This window comes from Octopus bimaculoides, chromosome 25, assembly GCF_046866305.1.
Source record: "Octopus bimaculoides isolate indiv1 chromosome 25, ASM4686630v1, whole genome shotgun sequence".
In the NCBI taxonomy this organism is placed as follows: Eukaryota; Metazoa; Mollusca; class Cephalopoda; order Octopoda; family Octopodidae; genus Octopus; species Octopus bimaculoides.
The window spans coordinates 8,509,242-8,533,604 of NC_142952.1; the positions used below are offsets into that span (position 1 = coordinate 8,509,242).

The 24,363-nt window shown below is 35.0% G+C and overlaps 3 protein-coding genes and 1 long non-coding RNA gene across 4 annotated transcripts; 1 reads left to right on the forward strand and 3 right to left on the reverse strand.

Annotated features, from left to right (window-relative positions):
- Positions 1-85: 85 nt before the first annotated feature.
- LOC106874597 (uncharacterized) lies at positions 86-3,825 on the reverse strand. Its single transcript, XM_014922386.3, has 2 exons — positions 3,685-3,825; positions 86-2,167 (listed from the first exon to the last, which is right to left on the reverse strand). The coding sequence occupies exon 2, from the start codon at positions 1,872-1,874 to the stop codon at positions 660-662; it is 1,215 nt and encodes a 404-aa protein (XP_014777872.2). The 5' UTR covers positions 1,875-2,167; positions 3,685-3,825; the 3' UTR covers positions 86-659.
- Positions 3,776-5,138, forward strand: LOC149131075 (uncharacterized). Its single transcript, XR_016238367.1, has 2 exons — positions 3,776-3,913; positions 4,520-5,138. It is a non-coding gene; the product is annotated as an uncharacterized LOC149131075 (long non-coding RNA).
- LOC106874606 (uncharacterized) lies at positions 5,130-18,253 on the reverse strand. The gene is made up of 4 exons (XM_089341969.1): positions 17,639-18,253; positions 14,013-15,740; positions 8,394-8,398; positions 5,130-7,485 (listed from the first exon to the last, which is right to left on the reverse strand). The coding sequence occupies exons 2-4, from the start codon at positions 15,421-15,423 to the stop codon at positions 5,584-5,586; spliced, it is 3,318 nt and encodes a 1,105-aa protein (XP_089198095.1). The 5' UTR covers positions 15,424-15,740; positions 17,639-18,253; the 3' UTR covers positions 5,130-5,583.
- Positions 18,254-20,106: 1,853 nt separating this feature from the next.
- Positions 20,107-24,343, reverse strand: LOC128250687 (uncharacterized). Its single transcript, XM_052976315.2, has 2 exons — positions 23,681-24,343; positions 20,107-22,263 (listed from the first exon to the last, which is right to left on the reverse strand). Exon 2 carries the CDS (start codon positions 21,954-21,956, stop codon positions 20,301-20,303), a length of 1,656 nt encoding a protein of 551 aa, XP_052832275.1. The 5' UTR covers positions 21,957-22,263; positions 23,681-24,343; the 3' UTR covers positions 20,107-20,300.
- Between the last annotated feature and the right edge of the window lie 20 nt (positions 24,344-24,363).

Below are 24,363 nucleotides of genomic sequence, written 5' to 3' on the forward strand. Positions count from 1 at the left end.
CAAAACCCAGAATGAATCAGTATGGGATAACCAAAATGATTTTTGTAAAAGTTAATCAACCACAATAAACAAAAATGAAAAACAATTTGATCCTTCTAAAACACAATTTATTTTCATTACCCCAAATCAATAACCAATGCAATATTTTTAATGAATCATTTATTACTACCATAAAAAAACCCAAAACAAGTCCATTCCATGTTAGATGAGCCAGGAGGAACATTTCACCAATATCTTTCATTTCGTGCATGCTTCTTAAGACTGCCAGCCCTACCTACCACAATCAATTTCTGTGTACTGGATAGATTACATTGTGGAGCCAGCACTAGAGATGCAGTCATATCCCTGATGACATGAGTGCTGATGACTGTCCATTTGCCACTAACTTCACAAAGTGTATGTTTCTGAGTAGGGGAGTCATTTGTTACAGAGAATGAGTTACCAGAATAGATATTTTTTTTAATCAATACTTATGTGTAGTTAGATCACTATTTTGAGAAAATTTACCCCAGATTTCACAGTGATACAATTTCCTGTCAGCATCGAAGTGTTGGTGAGTATATACAGAGATGCTACTGACAGGAGTACCACAGATATTACAGTGATATGAATTCTAGCATGAATGATTTACTACAAATATCACAGTGACATGGATTTCATCATGTATGTGTGTATTTGTGTTTAGTTAATTTACATGATTCATAGAATGATTTACTGCAAATATTACACTGATATGGCTTCTCACCTGTATGATAACGTACATGTCTAGTTAGGTCGTAACTACGAGAGAATGACTTACCACAGTTATCACAGTGATATGGTTTTTCCCCTGTATGTATACGTTTATGAGAAGCTAATGCACTTCCATCAGTGAAGGATTTACCACAGATCTCACAGTGACATGGTTTCTCTTTTGTATGAATACGCCTGTGAACAGTTAATGTACCTGTATAAGTGAATGATTTACCACAGATATCACAATGATATCGCTTCTCCCCTGAATGAATACGCTTGTGAATACCTAATGTACCTCCAGCAGTGAACGATTTACCACAGATATCACACTGATATGGTTTTTCTCCTGTATGAATGCGTCTGTTGTGTATTGTCAATTGACTTGTGTGAGAAAATGATTTACCACAGGTATCACAGTTGTATGGCTCTTCTCCTGTGTGAATACGTTTGTGAACAGTTAATCCTGTTCCATAAGAGAATGATTTACCACAGATATCACAGTGATATGGTTTTTTACGTGTATGAATACGTTTGTGAGAATTTACCTGAGATCTTTGAAAAAATGCTCTTCCACAGATGTCACAGTAATAAGACTTCTCTCCAGTATGAATGTATTTGTGTTTAGTCAAATTACCCGTTTCAGAGAATGAGTCACCACAAATATTACACTGATATGGCTTCTCTCCTGTATGGATACGTATATGGCGAGTTAGGCTACTAGTACAAGAGAATGATTTATTGCAGATATCACAGTGATACGGTTTTTCACCTGTATGAGTACGTACATGATCAGCTAAATGACTTCTGACAGAGAATGACTTACCACAGGTATCACATTCATATGGTTTTTCTCCAGTGTGGACACGTTTATGGGTAATTAAAGTACGAATTCTAGAGAATGATTTACCACAGATATCACAGTTATGTGGTTTCTCTCCTGTATGTATATGGCTATGTTCAGTAAAGTTCCTTCTCACAGTGAATGATTTACCACAGATATCACAGTTGTATGGTTTCTCTCCTGTGTGAATACATTTATGAGTAGCAAGTCTACCTTTTTGAGAGAATGTCCTGTGACAGATATCACAGGAATATGATGATTTTCCCACTTCCTTTGACAATTCATCAGGAAAATTCATTCTTCTATAAGTTTTCTTTTCTAATGACAATATGGATATTTTTACTGCTTTGCGATCAAAATATTTATACTGCAATATTTCCAGTGAAGAACAAAATATTTACACTGCAATATTTCCAGATTAGCAAACTCCTTTGTAAATCTGTCCACATTTAACTGGAATACAAAATCATCTTGTATACCTTCCAGACATTGAAGGGAAATGTCTCACTCAGAAGAAATATTTTGCACAAGCTCAATGACGAATTTATAGAAACAGAGTTGTAATTCTTCTGTATAACAGCTTTCTGTCGTCTGTAAACGATAAATATTGACGATATTATTTTTAATGGCAATCTTATTTGAAATACAGAAATAGAGAAAAAGTAAGATACCAAAAATAATTAAATAAAATAGAGGTTCAACAGAGAAGCTTCTTTCAGTTTCCGTCTACCAAATCCACTCACAAGGCTTTGGTCGGCCCGAGGCTATAGTAGAAGACACTTGCCCAAGGTGCCACGCAGTGGGACTGAACCCGGAACCATGTGGTTGGTAAGCAAGCTACTTACCACACAGCCAGTGATCTCATTTCATTGTCCACACTAGGGATATTCTACTCATTTGTTATTCTACTACTTGTGATGCCATTAGTTTGCTACGCTTCAACCAGAATATATCGTGACTTACCCAGCGATTGACCTCCCTACTACTTAACAGTTGACACTTAACCTATACATATGCTCACTATACCAAAATTTACAGAACGTTGGACATTTATCTCTCACTAGAAACATCCGTGTTCACTGTTACTTAATCAATGGGCAATCCTTACTAAGCAAACCTATTATCAAACACATTCCAGTCACGACACTGTCATCGTATATCTAGGGATGCATTATCTTGAGTGTCCAATCACCACGCCCTGACATCCTTTCTAAGACGGCTAGGTGTAATTTGTGAGAAATTTAGCTCTTATTTCAAGAAGGTTGAGTAATCGCATAGTTTCCACCCCAGTGGCCTCATTGTTGCTATTTTGTCCCAAAGTCAGCCGTAACTAAAAAAATATTATGAATGAAGGAACGAACATTGAATGACGGGGGAAAAAAATGATCAAAAAACGAAGTACTTCTTAAAAAGGGTGACCTAACTCCTAATACGTCCATTCATATGGAGATGAAACAATATCATGTCATCTATTGTGAACTATTATTTACAGAAAGCAGAGAGAAGCCAAATCACTGATATCTGACATAAATACGTCCGGATAATTTTGCAGCTGTGTTTCGTAGCTTCAAAATTTAAATGAGATTCACAATGTTAGGGAAAATGTTGATACTTTATATATATATGCTATCTTATACCGTTCAATTCGTTTCTGTTATTGTAAGTTAATTTTTAGAGGATTTTTTAAAGAACAGAGATTAACATGAAAGACTGTCGAAGTATTATCTTCTACATAAAAATCAAGAGGTGGGAGTAAAGAATACGTACACCACCCGTTTTCGGCGTAACAAAATAAAAACCCTAACCTTAAACACCGGGTGTACATATTCTTTACTTTCGCCAAATCAAGATATGTAAATATTTTCTATAAATTTATTATTTTCAATTCAATGTAATTATTATATTCTTGTAGGAAATATCTTTTACCAATGTCGCTATGAGTTTTTACATTTATATAATTTATATAATTACTGCATCTGAAAGCAATATCTTTTCCCACTGTTATATGTTTTAACTTCAATATAATTAACATCCTCCAATTAATTAAAAAATAATTCTATTATTTACATACATAATTACAGCATTAAAATAAACGTTTATCAGCTTACCTTTTCCAGATGTAAACAGTGAATCGTTGTGTTAAGCGTCTTCACTAAACTACCAAAGTAAACATCTGATTGTTAGAATGAGGTTTTACCAATGATTTATCAACTTTATCCGACACCAACATTCAAAGAACACCAAGTTACTTCCTCAATAAAATCCAAACTGAACACTAGTAAAGCTGACTTTATGTCTGCGGCCGCATTTTCGATATCAAGTTCAACAACCTCAATGGTAATGTCGTGGTTCATCAGGGGACGTTGGGTATTTCTAGTGATATGAATTTTCTTGGAAATAAAATGCGTAATGTTTTAAAAACATTTTCAAGATAACTTTTTAATTTTTGTTGTATCTGGGGAGAATCAAACTACCTCAATATCTAACACATTAGTTCGATTTCCCCTCATTTATTTATTTATTTTTATTTGTGTCTTCCAAAAATTTTCGTTACTTTTTAAATTATGAATAAGAACATTATGTTATTAGTAGGTGGAAAATTTGATAATAAACCACTGGAGCTATTTAGCTTCTGTTTGATGAAATAATTATTGTTTTTCACTGCTTTTCTTATTGCCAAGAGCGTCCTTATCTATAAAAATTTGACAACCACTATTTTAGACTATTATAATCATAGCTTGGTTTCACACACACACACATCATCGTCTTCGCCATTTAGCATTCACTTCCCATTCTGACAGGAGCCACTAAGGCAGAGGTCGGCACCCAGTAAACAGCTAGCTTCATATATTTAATGTGCATTTTCCTACACTAGCACAGGTTGGAAGAGCATTTTTCCTCACAACAACACTTGTATTTTAAGATTTTTTTTCTTCATTTTAGATCTTCAAAAGCACAGAGCAACCAGTTAAAATGTCAGCATCACTACTTCACTCAAATAGAGGCAACTATTGAATATCAAGTCCCACACACACATATGATGGGATTTCTAGTTTTGCTCTCATGGCATCATTTGGGCCAGTGACGTTGCAGAAATACCCAGGTGCTGCATAGTAGGATGAAACCAAAAATAGACAGTTGCAAAGCCAACTTCGAAGCCATATACCTAGGCCTGCATCTATGTTAGTTGAATTAGCCATTGCGTACTCAATACCACATGGCAAAGCAGGACTCCTTCTTGTCTGGCTCCTGTTGTATATATTAAACTGTCACCAAGACCCATTTGCATCTTGTACATATTTATTGAGAAGTTGACAAGAAAGACTCTTGATGCAGATCTGATGACTGATTTCATCATTTAGAGACAGCTGAACCTACTTTTAACAATTTCATTAATTTTGATTACAAGTTTTCTCAGTTTCATTGTGTGAGCTTAATGTTGAAATAAGCATATTTTTAATGAAAGTACATAAAAATTGCAAAGTACGGGGTAACCAAAGTGTTATGTTAAAACTTTATCAAATGCAATATAATGAAAAACAAAAACAGATGATCAGATACTTCAAAATCACAATTTATTTTCATGAACCTGAATCAATCAATAACAAATGTAATACAATATATTCAACTCGTACAAAAAACAAAACAAAAATCTTTTTCATGAGTTTGGTGAATCAGGAAATATATTTCACTTTCAAGTTCCATTTTAGGGGCATGATGTTTATAGCTGGCTGCCCTACTTGTCACCATCAATTTGACAGTGTGTTGGATGTATTTTATTGTGGAACCAGGCAGTCATGTCACACAGTAGATTTCAGAATCCTGATACCTCTGTTACAATTTCTCAACCACTCCACATTGCACATATTATTAAATAGAGGAGTGATTTGTAACAGAGAATGATTTACCACATATAAATGTGCTATTTATTCTTCAGAATGAATATATTTGTGTTCAGTTAAATCATAGTTTTCAGAAAATTATTTACTGCAGATATAGCGATGTGGTTATTCTCCTGGTTGAATGCATTTGTGAATTGTTAAGGAAGTACTCCCAGAGAATGATTTACCACAGATATTACAGTGGTAAGGCCTTTCCCCTGTATGAATGCGTTTGTGCTTAGTTACATCACTATTTTGGAAGAATGATTTACCACAAATATCACACTGATAGGGTTTCTCTCCTGTGTGGATACGTCGGTGAATTGTTAAATGGCCTGTCTGAGAGAAAGATTTACCACAGATATCACAATGATACAGTTTCTCACCTGTATGAGTACGTTTATGAATTGTTAGATGAGCTGTTTGAGAAAAGGATTTATTACAGATGTCACAGTGATAAGGTTTCTCGCCTGTGTGAGTACGACTGTGAACAGTTAAATGACTTGTCTGAGAGAAGGATTTACCGCAGATATCACAGTGATATAGCTTTTCTCCTGTATGGGTGTATTTGTGTTTAGTTAAATTATATGTTTCAGAGAATGACATGCCACAGATATCACAGTGATATGGTTTTTCCCCTGTATGCATACGTTTATGAGAAGTTAACGTACGTCCATCAGTAAAAGACTTGCCACAAGTGTCACAGTGATATGGTTTCTCTCCTGTATGAATACGTATGTGCCTAATTAGGCCAGAACTTTGGGAAAATGATTTACCACAGGTATTACAGTGATATGGTTTCTCTCCTGTATGAATACGTTTGTGAACACTTAACACACTTCCATCAGTGAATGATTTACCACAAGTATCACATTGATAGGTTTTCTTTCTTTTACGAATGTGCCTCTTATGTCTCATTAAACGACTTGCTCCAGAGAATGATTTAGCAGGGTGATACAGTTTTTCTCCTGAATGACTATGTTTGTGAACAGTTAATGCACTACCATATGTGAAGGATTTACCACAAATATCACAATGATATGGTTTTTCACCTGAATGAATACGTTTGTGAACAGTTAATGCACTACCATATGTGAAGGATTTACCACAAATATCACAATGATATGGTTTTTCACCTGAATGAATACGTTTGTGAACAGTTAAGGTACCTCCACATGTGAATGACTTACCACAGATATCACAACGATATGGTTTTTCCCCTGTGTGAATACGCTTGTGAACAGTTAATCCAGTTCCGTCAGTGAAGGATTTCCCACAGATATCACAGTAATATGGCTTTTCTCTTGTATGAATACGTCTCTTGTGTAAAGTCAATTGACTTGTTTGTGAGAATGATTTATCACAGATATCACAGTGGTATGGTTTATTTCCTGTATGAATACGTTTATGAACATTTAATGTACTTCTGTTACTGAATGACTTACCACAGATATCGCAAGGGTATGGTCTCTCTCCTGTATGAATGTGTTGGTGCTTAATTAAAGTATTTCTATCAGCGAACGATTTGCCACAGACATCACAGTGATATGGTTTCTCTCCAGTATGAACATATTTGTGAGAATTTAAATGAACTTTCTGAAAGAATGATTTTCCACAGATATCACAGTGGTACAACTTTTCACCTGTATGAATGTATTTGTGCTTAGTTAAATTACCTTTTTCAGAGAATGATTCACCACAAATATTACACAGATATGGCTTCTCACCTGTGTGAATACGAATGTGCCTAGTCAGGCCATTACTTCGAGAGAAGGACTTACCACAGATATCACAATGATATGGCTTTTCACCTGTATGAGTACGTATGTGATCAGCTAAATGACTTCTGACAGAGAATGATTTACCACAGATATTACATTCATAAGGCTTTTCTCCAGTATGGATACGTTTATGAGTAATTAAGGTTTGTAATCTAGAGAATGCTTTACCACAGATATCACAGTTATGTGGTTTCTCTCCTGAGTGAATAATTTTATGATTTGTAAGGCTGCTTTTTAAAGAGAATGTCTTTTGACAGATATCACAGGAATATGATGATTTTCCCACCTTCTTCAACAATTCTTCAGGAAAATCCATTCTTCTATAAATTTTCTTTTCTGACGACAACTACATTGATATTTTCTGCTCTATTATTGTATTGATCACAACTTTTCTCCTGTAATATTTGCAATCAACTGTTATCAGAAAAGAGAGGCAAACTTGTATACCTTCCAGACCAGTGGCCCATGGGACCTTCTTAATGACATGCCTAACAAAAAACATTACCATTATTTTTCTTAGTAGTGCAGCCCACTAGATGGAAAACCATGTTTCATGTTGCCTGCTTCTCAAAAAAGTTTGCCCATGCCTGTTCTGGATGTTGAAGAGAACTGTATTACTTGGAAGAAATAACTCTCAGATAAATTGATACAAAGAGAGTTGCAGCTCTTCATTATGAAATCTCTCTTTTGTCTGTAAATGGTGATAAATATTAATGATATATCTTCAATGCCAATGTCATTTGATATTCTGAAATTATAGAGAAATAGTGTAAGATATTGAAGATAATTAAAAAATACAGATTCAACAGTCAAATTTTACTATAGTCATAAACTAGAAACTTTTACCTCAGCAACTGAACTTAACATTTTAATTTGTTAAATTACATCATAAAAAGTTGTGTTAAATTTACACATTTACAAACTACAGATACACTTCCAGATTGTGTAACATTAACATATATTACAATAAACAATAATGAGTATATATGATACATGGTTTAGTGTCTTTGGTTGTCCAGGACTTCTTCAGGTCCTTCTCATATTCAGTAATATTCTCAGAATTTGGAACTGAATCCTTATTAAATCCATGGGGGTATATTGCTCTCAATCTATTGTCCATAACAACGATGTTATTCTTATTAGTTATTTCATTACTTGTTCTCATTCCAATGTCCAAACCAGAGATATTCTCCACATTTGGTGTTCTATTTGTAATGTCACTGCTTCGTTACAATTCTGGCAGAGTATATATAAATGTTCTGGCTTACGGAGACAGGTTCAATCCTAGGATAAGATCAACTATTACACCTAACAATCTACACTTATAGTCATAACAAAATTTCCAGAATAGTAGACAATAACGGTCCTCTCTCTCTCTCTCTCTTTCTCTCTGGAAACATTTTTTGTCTAAGCAGACCAATGATCAAACACATAAGTCATGACATTGCCGTTCTTCACTCTGTGACAGTCTAACTAGGAATACATTGTCTAGTATGTCTCTCACGTATCACGCTGGTAAGGTGCAATTTATACATCTGGCTCCTATTTCAAGGGAATCGACTGACCACATAGTTTCCATCCCGGTGGCTCACCGTTGTTCTATATCCCCTAGATCTATAACCAAAGTGAAAATGCTTTCTTGGGTATCATGAATTGAATAACAGATTTAAAAGAAAAAGAAAAAAGAAACAATCTGGATGAATGAAGAAGGGAAAATTGAATTGAACATTAAGAACACAATACCTCAAAATGCGGCCTACTCAACGAATAACAGTATTCATTACAAGGGAAGAAACCCTATCACAGAGACATCTATCGTAAATCATTCTCAGCTGGAAGTGGCTCAATAATTACTAGCAAACCTATTCATACAGGAGAAGCGATATCACTATCTGCGGGGAAATCGTTCTAGATGACTTTAACGCTTGTCTTAACTTCATCAAATATTTAGGGAAGTTTACCCGATGTGGAACCTATCTTTGAATGAGCTTGTATGTTTTCAAAGCCATATTTTAAAACAAACAGGCGACATTAACATACAAAACGAAGCGTGTTAAACATAGTATTCCTGTAACTTATTTCATGTCTGGGCTCTACATCCATATAATTACTATTTTCCTGAAGAAAACATCTTTTACCATCGAAATAGTTTCATTTTTATATAACTACAATAACCTCCAATTGGAACACAGTTCTACTATTCATATACATTATTACAGCATTAAACAAACGTTGGTCAACTTACCGTTTACCGAAGAAATTATTTCATTAGATTCAGGGTTTAACAAATGATTTTTAGTCTTGCCACATAGAACAAGTGAAGCTGACTGTAGGACTTACGCCGCAGTTTCGATAAGAAACATTTATAAGGGTATAATTGTTATCAACACATTTTAAAAACGAAAGAGAAAAGCTTTCTTCAATCTTAGAATATTAATAGGATATTATACAATAGAAGGAAGCAATTGATGAAATTTTATTTTAAAAGAAAATAAATAAAAGGGTGTGATTGTGAGGTAAGAAACTTGATTCCGGTCATACAACGTGGTCGTTTTTTTTTTTTTTTTTGGTGCTGATGAGCGTTTTGCTATAGTTGGATTCCATTTATTTTGGATTATTACCTTTGTTGAACTGTATTTGTTTTTACTATTCCTCGGTATATTACTGTGGCCATTGTGGCATTGCTTTTTTTTTTTTATTTTGTGTAAAAATTCGAACTGCTTGAAGTCGTTTCAGAACTTTGTTCTTGTGCCCCGCCTCTAGCGGGGGGGAGGGATTGGTACTAGTCTGGGAGTGATTGGCACCAAGTGAGTGAAGCCCCGGAAAAGACGCAAAAGTTCTACCCTGGTGGTCGGGTGCCTTTCCTTCAGGAGATACACTGCATGTGGCAATGTGATATCATCGTACTTTAAAATTTTTACTGTAATTTTAATCGTAATTTATCATTAATAATAATAAAAAAAAGAACTTGTAAATTATAGCAGCTTTTTCACCATTTTACGTGTCCCCTCTTTGTAATGCTTGTATACCAAATATTTATCAAATAAAGAAGCTTAGCTTCCGGTTTTTGGATTGCTTCCGTTAAAGACGAATATTTTGTTTGCTGCAAGTTGGAATTTATCTTTTGTGGACTGTGTTTTTCTTATTGGATTAATTTTACGCTTATTGGATTGTAGAACCTTTGCTTTTTGTAACGACCTCACTTAACCTTGGTTTAAATGTGCGTGGTCTGAGTTAGAAGTGGAAGCAAGCTGAGAGTGATTGGCACCATGTAAATGGGGTCAGTGGAAGAAAGCAAAGGTTCTATCCAGGTGGTCAGAGGTCTTTCCTTTTGACGTTATTTATTGCGAATCGCAATTAGATATTTAATTATATTTTTAACTATTGGTCATTGTAAATTTTCATTCGAACTGTAATTTTTAATTATTAAGCAACTACTACACCTTTTTGGTGTTTTGTCTGTCCTTGTTCATCCCATCTATGTACTGTCTTATGGCAAATATTATGAAATAAAGAAGCTTGCTTCAGTCCCACTGCGTCTTGGCACCTTGGACAAGTGTCTTCTATAGTCTCAGGCTGACTAATGCATTGTGAGTGGATTTGGTAGATGGAAACTGAAAGAAACCTGTAGTATATATGTCTATGCGTGTGTACCTTTGTGTCTGTCTCTCCCAGCCACTACAGCTTGGTGTGTTTACGTCCCCGTAACCTAGCAGTTTGGCAAAAGTACCCGACAGAATAAGTACCAAGTTTTAAAAAGATAAGTACTGGGGGGTCGATTCATTCGACTAAAATTTCTTCAAGGCGGTGCCCTAGCATAACCGCAGTCTAATGATTGGAACAAGTAAAAGATAGAAAAAGAAACAGCCCTCGATAAATTACAGAGTTCACCTTTAGACATGTTAGACATAAGGTGATGAAGTTAAGCCAACACTGCAAAGGAAAAATTGCTCACCTTACACAAGGAGATAAGTTTATTTAACTTATCACAACATGCAAATAACACTAACCAAATTACAGTCCTCCATCTCGATATTAACTTTCACCTACAACACAAATTGAACTAGAAACAAGAAAATAGTTGAAATGAAACTACTAAACGAAGACTTGTAAAACCCTAAGGAGAAATGAATCATTTAAGCATCAGCAACAAGCTAGAAAATCTATTTTGTGTTCACTGTAACAAAGCCTCACTGTGACAAATTGCTCCAAAGTCATAGATACAATGTAATCAAAAATTTATTGAAGCTGGTATGTCTACCACATATGATGGATGTAAAAGTTATTCTTGATATGCTTTTTGGTGAATGGTGTTGTGGTTCCCTACAGCCCATACAATCACATATTCTGTGGTCTTGCCCAACAAAACCTTTTCTAACATCACTGATAGTTTTTCCCAGAATCAGAAGACACTGAAGATATTTCAAAACCAAATTGTATTCAATGTTTTCTCTACCTCTTTGAAAATATCATCACCAGTTGTTCTCCCATCACTTTAAAATTAGCATTAATTCTTCAAATGAGCCCTAGTAACACCAAATTGTTAGATGTATCTCTTTGCAGAAATATGATAATACAAATTAAATATTAGTGATGGAAGCAGTATTATAGATGTATAGTGCTATTGGCACAGAACTATTGGTAGCAGTTGTGAATTGTCCAGCAACATTGATGGAACTGCTAAATAAACTGATTTCATCAAATTTGTGCTTCATCAGCCCCAGACATCCTTTCAGTGCATGCCAGCCAAATCTCACTGTTACTAATATACTGATATATTTCTGTGCTTCTTAGCAGTATAAATCTACATGAGAGGATTTCTCAAAGCAAATACTGCAGTAATAGTATTCTAACAATGCATCTATGTTAAGCAGGATATAAAGATTGCTGTGAAAATACAAGAGTATTGTTTCTTATGGAGGTATCCAGTAGAAATTTTTACATTTTACTTCTTTAACATATACCACAAGATACATATATATAGAGATATGTATGTGTGTATATATATATATATACATACACAAAGGAGGTTCAGGATGGGAATGTGCTATATAAAAGTTCAGACTGCAAAGTATAACCAAAACATTACGCAAATAAAGCTTTATTAAATACAATAAACTGAGGAAACAAAAATCAACAACTTGATCATTCTAAAACTCCATTTTTACATCAAATCAATCAGTAACCAATACAATACATGTAATAATTTACATATTGTTATAACAACAAAAAAAATCTATATCGGGTTCCTTTCCATGTCTTAGATGAGTCAAAGAAAAATGTTTCAATTCTATGCTTCATTTCTGGGAATGTTTCTTATGGCTGGTTGCCCTATCTGTCATTGTGTCTTTGACAGTGTATTTTGCTGTGGAACCAGCACTAGAGAGGCTGTTGTGTTGCTGGCAACACTAGAGTGCTGATGTCTCTGTTCATTTGTCACTCACTTCACAGAGTGCAGGTTTCTAAGTATATATGAGTGATTTCATAAAGAGAATAGCGTTGCCTTCTAGCACTTGTGCTGATGGCATGTTAGAAAATCATTCGAGCGAGGTTGTTGCCAGTGCCACTGGACTTGCTCCTGCACAAGTGGCATGTAAAAAACACCTTTTTGAGCATGGCCGTTGCCAGTACCGTGTGACTGGCCCTCGTGCCAGTGGCATGTAAAAGCACCCTCTACACTCTTGGATTGGTTGGCTTTAGGAAGGGCATCCAGCTGTAGAAACCCTGCCAAATCAGATTGGAGCCTGGTGCAGCCTTCTGGCTTGCCAGCCCTCAGTCAAATCGTCCAACCCATCCTAGCATGGAAAGCGGATGTTAAACGTTGATGAGGAATGATTTATCACAGCTACCACAGTGATATAATTTCTCACCTGTTTGTATACAACTGAGAACATTTAACACATTTGTCCATGTCCATGTCCATGTCAAAATAATCTACCTGCTTTATCTTCCAACAGGTCAGATCCAGCCTCTCACAATTACCCTACAATAATTATTCTAAAAGTAAACAATCATGTCACTGAAATCTCAAAGCTATGAGATAAATCATGACTAATTCATATCGATGTGAATAAATAAGCATTACGTTTTACAGAGAATAGGTTAAATAGTTGCATAGATTTACCCCATGTATCAAAGTGATATGGCTTTTGCTCTACATTTGCCAGCAGTTAATTTACTTCGATCAGTGAAGGAGTTATCACAGATATCACAATAATATGGTTTCTCTCTTATATAATGGTCTTGTGTATCTTCATCTCATTTGTTTGCAGCATGACTGATTTATCAGACATATCACAGTAAAACACTTTTTCTCCTGAATAAATACGATTATGTATAGTTAAGGCGCATGGTTCAGTGGTTAGAGCATCGAGCTTACAATCGTGAGGTTGTGAGTTCGATTCCCGGACCGGGCTGCGTGTTGTGTTCTTGAGCAAGACACTTTATTTTACGTTGCTCCAGTTAACTCAGCTGTAGAAATGAGTTGCGACATCACTGGTGCCAAGCTGTATCGGCCTTTGCTTTTCCTTTGGATAACATTGGTGGCGTGGGCAACTGCTGGTCTTCCATAAACAACCTCGCCCGGACTCGTGCCTCGGAGGGTAACTTTCTAGGTGCAATCCCATGGTCATTCATGACCAAAAGGGGTCTCCTTGAATAGTTAATACTCACACAAGGGAAAGATGCATCAAAAGGATCCCAGTGATGTGGTTTTTTCCTTTGTATGAATACGTTTGTGTTTAGTTAATGTACTTCCATCAATGAATGATTTACCACAGATATCACAGCGATATGGTCTTTCCCCTGTGTGAGTACGTTTGTGAATGGTTAATTTACTTCCATCTGTGTATGATTTACCACAGATATCACACCAATATGGTTTTTCCCCTGTATGAGTTCGTTTATGAACAGTTAGTCCTCTTCCACTGCTGAACGAATTACCACAGATATCACAGTGATAAGGTTTCTCTCTTGCATGTATACGCTTGTGCTTAGTTACATCACTACTTTGGAAGAAAGATTTTCCACAAATATCACACTGGTAGGGTTTCTCTCCTGTATGAATACGTCTGTGAATTTTTAAATGACCTGTCTGTGAGAAGGATTTACCACAAATATCACAGTCATATGGTTTCTCACCTGTATGAGTACGAACATGAACAGTTAAATGAGGTCTTTGAGAGAAGGATTTACCACAGATATTACAGTGATGTAGTTTTTCCCCTGAATGAATACATTTGTGAATAATTAATTTCCTTCCCTCAGTGAATGGTTTACTACAGATATCACAGGGATAAAGTTTTTCCCCCGAATGAATACGTTTGTGGATAGTCAATTTACTACACTCATTGAAAGATTTACCACAGATGTCACACTGATACGGTTTTTCGCCTGTATGAATACGCTTATGAACAGTTAATAAACTTGGATTAATAAATGATTTACCACAGATTTCACAGTGATATGGTTTCTCATTTGTATGAATGCGTCTCTTGTGTATCGATAAATGAGCTTCTTCTCTAAATGATTTACCACAGACGTCGCACTGATATGGTTTCTCTCCTGCGTGAATGTGTTTGTGTCTGTTTAATCTATTTCCATCAGCAAATGATTTCAAACAGATATCACATTGATAAGGCTTCTCCCCAGTATGAACATACATGTGACTATTTAAATGAACTTTCTGAAAGAATGATTTACCACAGATATCACAGTGATATGACTTCTCTCCTGTATGAGTGTATTTGTGTGTAGTTAAATTACATCTTTCAGAGAAAGATTTTCCACAAATATTACACTGATACGGCTTCTCACCTGTGTGAATTCGAATGTGGCTAGTTAGGGCATCTCTTTCAGGGAAGGATTTACCACAGATATCACAGTGATATGGCTTTTCTCCTGTATGAACTCGTATGTGTTTAGTTAAATATCTTCTAAAGGCAAATGATTTACCACAGTTTTCGCATTTATATGGTTTTTCTCCAGTATGAATGTGTTTGTGAATAGTTAAGGTACGTATTTGAGAGAATGATTTACCACAGATATCACAGTTATGTGATTTCTCTCCTGTGTGAATCTGTTTATGAATAGCAAGGCTATCTTTTAGAGAGAATGTCTGTTCACAGAGATCACAAGGATATGATGATTTTCCTACATCTTCTGGCAATTCTTCAGGAAAATCCATTTTATCAGTAAATTTAATTTTTTGAAAACACTATGAATATTTTTACTTCTTTTTATACATTCCCTTGTAGATCAAAACGTTTATAGTGCAGTAGTGAGATCCTTCTGTAAATTTGTCCAAATTTAATGGAAACTCAAAAGCACTTTGCATACACTTCAGACAATGGAAGAGAGAAATGTCTCACTCAGATGAAATATTTCACAGTAATTCAATGATAACTTTATAGAAACAGAGTTGTAATTATTCTGTATAACTGCTTCCTTTTGTCTGTAAATGATAAGTATTGATATACCTTTAATGCCAATGTCTCTGATATTCTGAAATGACAGAGAAATATTGTAAGATATTGAAGATAATTAAAATGATTCAACAGTGCCATTTTACTACAATTCAACTTTGATAACCTTCACCCCAACAAATTTACAAATGAATTTATTAAAATTACATGTAAGTTGCATAAAGTTTACATAGTTACAGTCCATATCTACACTTTCAGATTGTGTAATATCAAATATATTTCAATGAACAATAATGGGTATACATTATACCTGGACTAGTGTCTTCAGTCATCATACCTTCTCATATATTCTCAGAATTTGAAGCTGAATTCTTTATTAAATACACAGGAATACATTGTTTTCATTCCATTCTGCATATCAGGACATTTTCCTCATTAGGTATACTACAACTTGCGATGCACTAGAATATTACAATCCAACCAGATTATATAGTTATCATTATTTACCTGGGGACTGAACTTACTCACACAACATAAACTATTACACTTAACAGTTGATAGTCTATATTTATAGTCATCGTACCAAAACTAACAGAAGAATAGACATTTTTCTCTCCCTAGAAACGTGTTGTTACTGTTATATAATCCCTGGTCATTCCTTATTAAACAAACATATGATCAAACACATTCTATCATGATATTGCCATTGTATATCGAGGAATACACCGTCTGGTGTGTCCAACTCCAAAACCCTGCCAACTCATGTAAGTGGATTTTGTAAGGAATTTGGCTCCTATTTCAAGAAGGTTGAGTGACCAGTTTTCATACCAGTGGCTCAATGTTGCTGTTTTGTTATCAAATTAACCATAACTTACCAACCCTATAATCAACGTAAAGATTTCATCGATGCTACGAGTTTTGTAACAGAACAAATAGCGAAATTATGGATGAAGAAAAAAACATTAACAAAAAAGAAAATAGTCTGAAAAAGGTTAATCTCGTTACTAATAAATACATTTGTTGTTGTTGGCACTCCGTCGCTTACGACGTCGAGGGTTCCAGTTGATCCGATCAACGGAACAGCCTGCTCGTGAAATTAACGTGCAAGTGGCTGAGCACTCCACAAACACGTGTACCCTTAACGTAGTTCTCGGGGATATTCAGCGTGACACAGTGTGACAAGGCTGACCCTTTGAATTACAGGCACAACAGAAACAGGAAGTAAGAATGAGAGAAAGTTGTGGTGAAAGAGTACAGCAGGGTTTGCCACCATCCCCTGCCGGAGCTTCGTGGAGCTTTTAGGTGTTTTCGCTCAATAAACACTCACAACGCCCGGTCTGGGAATCGAAACCGCGATCCTATGACCGCGAGTCCGCTGTCCTAACCACTGGGCCATTGCGCTTCCACAATAAATGCATTTGCACAGCCAAGAAACAATATCATACAGTTATTTGTTCTAAATATTCTTTATAGGTTGTAACCTCACTACTTATGAATACAGCCATAAACGACAGAAGCTGTATCACTGCGATATCTGTGGTAAATTGTTCTCACTGATATCCTAGAAATATCTTTCCAGATGCTTTTATAATTGTTGTTCGTAACTTCATCAAACCTTGAAGGCAAGTTTCAATGTTCAACACTTATTCGATGTAGCAACTCTATTTTGAATGATCCCAAATATACATACACGCACAGAGTCTGGGATTCGTTCCTCTCTCATGTAAGCAATTTTCTTTCTGAATTAAATCAAAATCACTCATTCATTTTTTTTTTTACGATTCATTTAATGTGTGTGTTTCTTTTGCGAACGTTGCTATAAGTTTTCGTGTTTATATAATGACTGTATCTGAAGCACATATCTTTTTTCATTGTTACATGTTTTCACTCCAATATAATTACCATATCCTCCAAGTGAAACACGATTCTTATTTACATACTTTATTACAGTATTAAAACAAACATCTATCAACTTACCATTTTCAGATGTAAACAGTGAATCAGTGTGTTATAGGTCTTCACCAAACAACCAAAGTAAGTATCTGACTGTTAAAATGAGGTTTACCGATGTTTTATCAACTTTATCCCGCACCAACATTCAAAGAGCTCCTATTTACTCCGATGTTAAAATCATAAGTTGTCACAATGAACGAGTGAAGCTGACTTTATGTCTTCAGCCGTACTTTCGATATCACATATGACAAGATCAATGGCAGCGTCTCCTTGGAGACGTCTTGGGCTGACGGAGGGGGGGGGGGGCGTTAGGTGTTTCTAGACCAAATATGTTCTTAGAAAGTAAAAAAAAAAAACTTTAAGGAAATGTAATAATTACGTTTTAAAAACATTTCCAAGAAAAATCTTTTTAATCACTGGAACTTGAATAGAATATTATGTTATTAGCTGGTGCAAATACTCAGTAAAACACTGGACAAAATTTGGTTCTCAAGAAATAATTGTGGTGTTTACCTGCCCCTCCTCATTAATTTTATTGCTAACAAATGAAGGTTTTTATTACTAGCAGAGATAATTACATATATAATACGTATGTATATGACAGATATATTGTACAAAAGACGGCGAGCTGGCAGAAACGTTAGCACTCCGGGCAAAATGCTTAGCAGTATTTCTTCTGCCGTTACGTTCTGAGTTCAAATTCCGCCGTGGTCGACAAATTAAGTACCAGTTACGCACTGGTGTCGATGTAATCGACTTAATCCCTTTATGTATTCTTGTTTGTCCCCTGTATGTTTAGCCTCTTGTGGGCAATAAAGAAATAAGATATATTGTACAAAACCACATTGGAAAACAAATCCAAAATCGAAGTAAACACAAACACGAGCAAAGAACGAAAAATAAGAGAAGAGGAAAAAGAGTAAGAAAGAGAAAAGCATCAATTGAACACCAATTCTGTCATTATTAAGCCATTCTTTTACATCTTGTTGCAAATCACTTAACTAAATCATCTTCTCATCATGATGAAGGCCTTTCAGTTTCACCTTTTCTATCTCTTGGACACCACTCACCATCTGTGCAAGTTTACTTGTTGTCTGTCAGGCTTGTGAAATATCCAGTGGAACTTGTCCTTTCAGTATTCTGTGATTACATCATTCACTCTACTCCATTCTCAAATTTATCTCATTTCAAATATGCTCTCGTAATGATATTCTGCTCAGCAATCCTTCCAAGGCCCTTTGCATCATAGCCATATTCCATTTGTAGTGTCTCACGTCTCACTAGCATATAAGAATAAATGTAGGACAATGTTACTGAAAATATTGGTACATATGGCAGTGTCTATCTTTCTTTTCAGCACATCCTTTATTGACATAAATGTCTTCTGTCATACCTTTATTCTCTGAAATTTCAGCATCTACTTTGGTGCATAATCAAATTATATGTGCATGCATTCCAAAAGCTTGAGGACTATTTTTGCAGTCAAAGCTGTTCAAGATTATTGTAGTTTTTGTATATCATTACTATAAACAGATCTGTCAACTTTCTTTTATTTCAGATTGAAGGAGACAGCTATGAGAACATTTTGAACCAATTCCTACCAAACATTGCTTGTCACAGCTGACTAAGTTGTGGAATGTAGTCAGGACATAAGAACAATTTAGAATCCTGCTATGAAATAAAACTTTAATTTAAACTGTGCATAAATGCTAATGAAACCAACGAAATACTCCAGACTGTTTATGGATTAACTTTTATAAGCAAACCTCTTAGCTCATAAAAGTTAATCCATAAGCACTGGCACCAAAGGTTCAAAGATGGTAGAGTGGAAGAGGAAGATAAGAGGTGTGGCAGAGAGACAGAACTTCATAAAATCTGAGGGGTTAGTTTCAAAATGAAGGCCATTACATATCAATAAAGATGAGTGTACAGTTTGGAGTTGGTGAGGCAACTGTACACAAATTATTCATGAAAGATCTGAATATGTAAATTTGTGCAAAGTTTGTTCCCAGCATGTCAGTGGCAAACACAAAGAAAGATGTGTTGGTGTTGAATAAAATCATAATTAACTAATCCTCCTGTATTTTCTTTTACCCAAAGCCAGGAACTTTTCAGCTTAAGACCTCAGTCAACAAATATGATTCTTAATTATCTTAAATTGCATTATTTTTATAAATGGAATCTAATTTGAATGATATTATGTTGGAATACAATGCATCAAAAAATTTATTAATTTTGATCTGAAATTTTCTCAATTTCAGTTGAAATTTGTATTTGAAAACAATTGGAATACTTCTGGCCAGACATTTTCTGCATTAAAAGCTGCCCTGCAGTTATCTGTATTAGCTGTCTTTATGTTGAAATAAGAATATTTTTATTGAATGGGTAAAACCCAGAATGAATCAGACTTGCAAAGTAAAGAATAACTGAAAGATGTTATGTAAAGCTTTATCAAATGCAATGAAATGGGCAAAGAAAAATGAACAACATGATCATTCTAAAAAACACTTCATTTTCATAACACCAAATCAATCTGTAACCAATACAATACATATAATAATTATTACCACAAAAGGTCAAAAAGCAAAAAAAAAAAACCGTCAAAATTTGGTTCTATTATATATCTTAGTAAATACATTTATGAATTGTTAATGCACTTGCATAAAAGAAAGATACACCAAAAGAATCACAGGGATGTAGTTTTTACCCCTGTATGAATACATTTGTGTTTAGTTAATGTACGTCCATCAATGAATGATTTACCACAGATATCACAGTGATATGGTCTTTCCCCTGTATGGATACGTATGTGCTTAGTTAATGTACTTCTATCTGTGTATGATTTACCACAGATATCACAGTGATATGGTTTTTCCCCTGTATGAGTACGTTTGTGTTTAGTTAATTTACTAGTATCAGTGAATGCTTTACCACAGATGTCACACTGATATGGTCTCTCCCCTGTATGAATACGTTTGTGTTTGGTTAATGTACTTCCATCAGTGAATGATTTACCACAGATATCACATCGATATGGTTTTTCCCCTGTATGAATACGCTCATGTACAGTTAGTCCTCTTCCACTGCTAAAGGAATTACCACAGATATCGCAGTGATAAGGTTTCTCCCTTGCATGTAAACGTTTGTGCTTAGTTACATCACTATTTTGGAAGAAAGATTTACCACAAATATCACACTGATAGGGTTTCTCTCCTGTATGAATACGTCTGTGAATTTTTAAATGACCTGTCTGTGAGAATGATTTACCACAGATATCACAGTCATATGGTTTCTCACCTGTATGAGTACGAATGTGAACAGTCAAATGAGCTCTTTGAGAGAATGACTGACCACAGATATTACAGTGATGGAGCTTTTCCCCTGAATGAATACGCTTGTGAACATTTAATTTATTTCCCCTTATGAATGCTTTACCACAAATATCACAGCGGTATGGCCTCTCTCCAGTATGAATACGTTTGTGAACAGTTAATGCACTTCTCTCAATGAATGATTTACCACAGATGTCACACTGATACGGTTTTTCGCCTGTATGAATACGTTTATGAACAGTTAATAAACTTGGATTAATGAATGATTTACCACAGATTTCACAGTGATATGGTTTCTCATTTGTATGAATGCGTCTCTTGTGTATCGATAAATGAGCTTCTTCTCTAAATGATTTACCACAGACGTCACACTGATATGGTTTCTCTCCTGCGTGAATGTGTTTGTGTCTGTTTAATCTATTTCCATCAGCAAATGATTTCAAGCAGATATCACATTGATAAGGCTTCTCCCCAGTATGAACATACATGTGACTATTTAAATGAACTTTCTGAAAGAATGATTTACCACAGATATCACAGTGATATGACTTCTCTCCTGTATGAGTGTATTTGTGTGTAGTTAAATTACATCTTTCAGAGAAAGATTTTCCACAAATATTACACTGATATGGTTTCTCTCCTGTGTGAATTCGAATGTGGCTAGTTAGGGCATCACTTTCAGGGAAGGATTTACCACAGATATCACAGTGATATGGCTTTTCTCCTGTATGAACTCGTATGTGTTTGGTTAAATATCTTCTAAAGGCAAATGATTTACCACAGTTTTCACATTTATATGGTTTTTCTCCAGTATGAATGTGTTTGTGAATAGTTAAAGTACGTATTAGAGAAAATGATTTACCACAGATATCACAGTTATGTGGTTTCTCTCCTGTGTGAATCTGTTTATGAATAGCAAGGCTGTCTTTTAGAGAGAATGTTTGTTCACAGAGATCACAAGGATATGATGATTTTCCTACATCCTCTGGCAATTCTGCAGGAAAATCCATTCTTCTGTAAATTTTGTTCTTAGAAAACAATATGAATGCTTTTATTGCTGTCTATATATTTCCGTGATGATCAAACCATTTGTATTGCAGTAGTGAATCCTTTGTGAATTTGTCCAAACTTAATGGAAACACAAAACCATCTTGTAAATCCTCCAGACAATGAAAGATAGAAATATCTTAGAGGAAATATTTCACAGTAATTTAATGATATATTTATAGGAATGAGGTTCTAATTCTTCTGTAAAATTACCTCTTTTTGTCTGACAGATATTGATGATATATCTTTAATGCCAATGTCTTTGATATTCTGAAATGATGGAGAAATACTGTGAGACATTGAAGATATCAAAAAGTAAAGATTCAACAGAGAAATTTTACTACAATAAACTTCATCCCAACAACATTACATTTGAATTTATTAAAGTTACAAGGAAGTTGTGTAAAGTTTACATATTTACAGTCTAGATCTACACTTTCAGATTATGTAATATTAAATATATTACAAATAAACAATAATTAGTATACAATTATATCTGGATTAATGTCTTCAGTCGTCACACCTTCTGGACTTCTTCAGATGCCTCTCATATCTAGTAATGTTCTCAGAATTTGAAACTGAACCCTTTATTAAATCCACAGGGGTACATTGTTCTCATTCCATTCTCCATATCAGGGATATTGCCATCATTAGTTATTCTACTACATGTGATGTACTAGTAGTATATTACACTTCTTATCATGATTTACCCAGGAATTGAACTTACTCCCACAACATAAACTATTACAATTAACAGTTGACAGTCTATGCTTATATTCATCATAACCAAAATTTACAGAAGAGCAGACAATAACATTCTTTAGAAAGATTCTTTGTCAGTATTGTGTAATCCCTTGTCATTCCTTACTAAACAGATCTGAGATCAAACACATTCCATCACAATACTGCCATTGTATATCAAGGGATACATCATCTAGTGTGTCCAAGCCCAACACCCTGCCAACCAATGTAAGTGGAATTTGAAAGAAATTTGAGTAATTTTTCAGATTAACACCCGCACGATCTTCACTAGGGGGTTAGGGTTAGGGAATTCCATCCGTAACCGTAACAGTCACCCTAACTCAAACCCTAACCCTAACACCGTAGTGAAGATCGTGCGGGTGTTAATCTGAAAAATTACCGAAATTTTGCTCCTATTTCAAGAAGCTCGAGTGACCACATAACTTCTACCCCAGTGACTCATTGCAGCTGTTTTATCCCCAATCAACCATAATTAACAGCTCTGTTATCAATTATAAAGTTTTTCATCGATGCTACGAGTTTTTTTTAACAGATCAAACAGCGACATCATGAACGAATAAAAAACATTCCCAAAAAAGAAAATATGTCTGAAGAAAGAAACCTAACTATTGGTAAATACATTCATACGAGCTAGAAACAATATCATACTGTTATCTGTTCTGAAAATTCTCTATAGGATGTAACCTCTTTACTTATGAACATAAACATAAACGACAGAAGCTGTATCATTGCAATCGATATTTGTGGCAAATTGCTCTCTGCAAGACATGGAGATAAAAGCTTTCACACTTATGTAATTACTGTATCTGAAGGAAATGCCTTTGCCCATTGTTATATGTTTTCACTTCATTATAATTTCCTTATCCGCCAAGTGAAACAGAATTTTATTATTTACAGACATTAAAACAAACGTTTATCAACTTACCGTTTTCAGATGTAAATAGTGAATCAATGATTTCACTAAAGTAAATATCTGGACTCTTAGAATGAGGTTTGCCAATGTTTAATCAACATTCAGCAGGTTCTACTTTAATTAACAATAAAACAGTAACTTATCAAAATGTACCAGTGAAGCGGACTTCGTGTCTCCAGCCGCACTTTCGATATCAAATATTACAAATTCAATGGTAGTGTCCCCTTGAAAATTCCGTGAGCTGATAAGGAATCGTTGAGTGTTTCTAGTGCAGATAGGATTTTTCGTAGGAAGAGAATACTAAAGCGACGTGCAATAATTACGTTTTAAAGTATTTTCTGCCTGATCCGAAACTCCGTTTTTTTTTTTTTCGAAATTCCTCTCCCCATTCCCTCAGAAAAAATATTTTCCACACAAATTTCTTTATAATCGTAATCTATGCCGTTTGAATGGTATTTGTATAAAATTTCACTAAAAGATATCCATTTTCCTGAAAGTTATGAAGGAAACAATTTGGATCGCCTCAATTTTCTGAAACTCATCTCCCCACCCCCTCGGAATAATTCTTTTCCCTAAATCCCTATATACTCTGAAAGCGCAGCATCTTAGCGATATTTGTTGAAAATTTCGTTACAAAGTATCCATTTCTCTGGAAGTTATGAGGCAACAAAGTCGGCGGGATGGGTACACATCTA